This window comes from Mirounga leonina, unplaced genomic scaffold (assembly GCF_011800145.1).
Source record: "Mirounga leonina isolate KUSES-001 unplaced genomic scaffold, KU_Mleo_1.0 Mir_178, whole genome shotgun sequence".
Taxonomy (NCBI): Eukaryota; Metazoa; Chordata; class Mammalia; order Carnivora; family Phocidae; genus Mirounga; species Mirounga leonina.
In genome coordinates this window covers 23,037,560-23,041,077 of record NW_023270464.1, presented here as the reverse complement: position 1 = coordinate 23,041,077, position 3,518 = coordinate 23,037,560, and the positions used below count along the sequence as shown (strand labels likewise).

General features: G+C 51.4%; 1 protein-coding gene across 1 annotated transcript; it reads left to right on the top strand.

The window, feature by feature from the left end:
- Positions 1-2,022: 2,022 nt before the first annotated feature.
- On the top strand, positions 2,023-2,565 carry LOC118023054 (60S ribosomal protein L24-like). Its single transcript, XM_035024137.1, has one exon. It carries the CDS (start codon positions 2,040-2,042, stop codon positions 2,511-2,513), a length of 474 nt encoding a protein of 157 aa, XP_034880028.1. The 5' UTR covers positions 2,023-2,039; the 3' UTR covers positions 2,514-2,565.
- The last annotated feature ends 953 nt before the right edge of the window (positions 2,566-3,518 follow it).

The following is a 3,518-nucleotide window of genomic DNA, read 5'->3' as shown; positions in this document are numbered from 1 at the left end:
GTCCTCCGGAAATTATCACCGACACTGCCAACCCTGGACCCCAGGGCCGCAGACCCTGCCGGCCTTCCTTGAAGACACAGACTCCTAGGCAGGTGCCTCTGATTGGTGAAGTTCAGGGGCTGGGACTGTAAGTAGAAGAGGCCGGCCCCAGCATCACACGGTGGGGAGCTTGCCGAGCGAGGTGGAGACAGCTGTCCACCACATCGCGTGCCACGGGCTGTTGTGCAGATGAAGACTTAATGCAGGACTCTCTTCTACAGCTGATGGGAAACTGCCTGGTGGAATCCACTGGAGTTAACATGCTTATCCTAGGACTCTGTGGTGCCAAGTGAGTGCACGTGTCCAACCAAAAGATGTGGACAAAATGTTGATAGCACTATGCATAATCGCCAAGAATCAGGAACAACTGAATGCCCGTCTAAATGGTATGCATGAATATTTATTCATACCCTGGAATGCTGCACAGCCATGAGAAAGAGCTGACGACACCAACATGCTGCGACGTCATGAGATGTCACGGTGTCAGACATGAACAGAACGCCGGACATAAGAAGCCAGGCACAAAACAACGTAGATTGTGTGATTTCATTTTTTGCACTGCAAACATGGGCCATGTGAACGAATGGTATTAGAAGCTGGGATAGCGGGTATCCTTCTGGAAGCTAGAGACCAAAGGGAGCAGGAGCGGGGCTCCTGGGGTGCTGGGCATGTTCACTTTTGATCCGGGTGCTGGTTTCACTTGTGTGTTCCCTTTGTGAAGCTTCATTGAGTTCTTCACTTATGATTTTGTATTTTTCTCTAGGTTTGTTAAACCTCAATAAAAAATAACATGGATTTGAAAAGAAGAAGAAAAAAGAATTAATCCATGGGAAGCACTGCCTGGCCCATGGTATGAGCTGAATAAATGTTAGGTCACTGTCGTTACTGTTGTCCTTGTCACTGGTTGGTCTCTCCCACCCCTCAACTCCCCTCCCTGTCCTCTCAGACTGGAAGAGACCCACATGTCTACAACTCTCGGTAGACAGAGCTGGTACCACCATCCAGAGACTGAGCTCATTTGTGGGGAGATGGAAAAAACCTCCAGGATTGTACATCTCAGCTCCTTCCATCACGAAATTAGCTAGCTACACACAAAGGCCAGGGGGCCAGAGAGTGTAAGAGTTTGCAGATTAAGGGCTCTTGAGCAGCTAGAGTAGGTGTGGAGACATCGAGGCCAGGGAGGTGACCAGAGCTGGGGCCTTGCAAGGCTATCCTGAGGACAGCAGGAAGCCAGCAAGCGACTGTGTGTATTGGTTGTGCATAGACAGGGTGATGATGCGTCCCGTTTTGCACCCTGGCTTTAGTGCAGAGAATGGAGGAAAAGGGAGGGAAAATATCCCAGGAGGCCTTCAGTGGCGGCCCAGACCAGGTCAAGGTGGGACCATAGAGCTAGACATGGAGGTTGCGTGGGACGTCATGGGATTAGAGCTGACAAGGCTTGCAGCTCGTCCTGTGGCATGGGGGGAGGTGATGACCAGGGCCCTGGGCAGCCATGGGGATAATGGGACCCTGTCTTGTCGGGCACCGTGGGAGAAGCAGGATTGGGGGTGGTAGGTAAGTTAGGTTTGGGAAGCAGAGCAAGAAGAGATGAAATGCAGTGGGCAAAGTCTGTGGAGGGCCGCGTCACGGAAGGGAAGGGGAGCCATGTGCTCAGAGAATGATTAGGAGAGTGGGGGCCATGGAAGGAGGGTTTCTGGGGCTCAGTGGGGAGGGTGCACAGAGTGGGTTGTGGCCAAGGATAACAGCGATATGGGGCCTGGTGGACTTAGCTAATCTCTACATTTGCAAAACTGTGAACTGGGTACTGGTGAATGGGAGGACCCTGTCCATGGGGAGAAGAGAGCCCAGCGCAGGGTGGTGGTGCCTGGGACAGCAGCTGGACCACATGTGAGGAGCATTTGCATGATCTCCATCTCGTAGAGGGGTTAATCCGAAACAGTGGTAATAATAGGGGAAGCATCGCTCTTCACCATCTTTCCTTCTTCTCGGCTACCGGCGCTATGAAGGTCAAGCTGTGCAGTTTCAGTGGGTACAAGATTTACCCCGGACATGGCAGGCGCTACGCCAGGACCGACGGGAAGGTTTTCCAGTTTCTTAACGCAAAATGCGAATCCGCATTCCTTTCCAAGAGGAATCCTCGGCAGATAAACTGGACTGTCCTCTACAGAAGAAAGCACAAGAAGGGACAGTCGGAAGAAATTCAAAAGAAAAGAACCCGCCGTGCAGTTAAATTCCAGAGGGCCATCACTGGTGCATCTCTTGCTGATATAATGGCCAAGAGGAATCAGAAACCTGAAGTTAGGAAGGCACAACGAGAACAGGCCATCAGGGCTGCCAAGGAAGCAAAAAAGGCTAAGCAAGCATCTAAAAAGACAGCCATGGCTGCTGCTAAGGCTCCCACGAAGGCAGCACCTAAGCAAAAGATTGTGAAGCCTGTGAAGGTTTCTGCACCCCGAGTTAGCGGAAAACGCTAAGTTGGTGGACCAGATTTTTAAATAAAATCTGACTATAACTAGAAAAAAAAAATAGGGAAAGCATCAGTGGTAGACATTATTACTGTTCGAAGGATCCATTGCCTCTCTGTACTCTGGGGGAACGTGACACTTCCCACAACTTCGCCATCAGGCTTGACGACCCGACCCTAAGTGAGGTGCACCACTTCTAAGAGGAAACTTTGTTACTGCAGCGTAGCAGGACCTCAGTGGACTGCCTCAGCACCTCCTGGGTTTGGGGCGCTTCCTCTGCACCAGGTCCTATGGGGTTAATCCTCACACAACTCTGTGAGCACAGCAGCCAGACATGTGATTGCATTTATGTGCAATTTGAGAAACATAAACTCATCCATAATGACAGAGAGCAGGTCAGTGTGGCTGCCTGGCGATGGGGCGGGGAAGAGGTGGGGTGGCAGGAGGGATCACAGTGGGGCTCGAGGAGACTTTTGGGTCGCCAGGTACCTTCGGTCTCTTCATTGTGGAGAGCGCGTCACGAAAAGGTACCTGTCAGGACTTGTGGACACTGCATGTCAAGTGTATGTCAGTTTCAAGAACACCGTTCTTAAAGAACACCCAACTCGGGTGGCTCAGTTGGTTGGGCGACTGCCTTCGGCTCAGGTCATGGTCCCGGAGTCCTGGGATCGAGTCCCGCGTCGGGCTCCCGGCTCAGCGGGGAGCCTGGTTCTCCCTCTGGCCCTCTCCCTTTTCATGCTGTTTCTCTCTCTCTCTCAAATAAATAAATAAATAAAATCTTAAAAAAAAAAAAAAAGAACACCCAACTCTGCTAGACTGGAATTCTAACGAAATTCTTTTTTTTTTTTTTTAAAGATTTTATTTATTTATTTGAGAGAGAGAGCACATGAGGGGGGGAGGGTCAGAGGGAGAAGCAGACTCCCCGCCGAGCAGGGAGCCCGACGCGGGACTCGATCCCGGGACTCCAGGATCATGACCTGAGCCGAAGGCAGTCGCCCAACCGACTGAGCCACC

What these genes read in the sequence shown, in the direction of transcription:
- LOC118023054 (XM_035024137.1), top strand. Translation starts at nt 2,040, where the DNA reads ATGAAGGTCAAGCTGTGCAGTTTCAGTGGGTACAAGATTTACCCCGGA.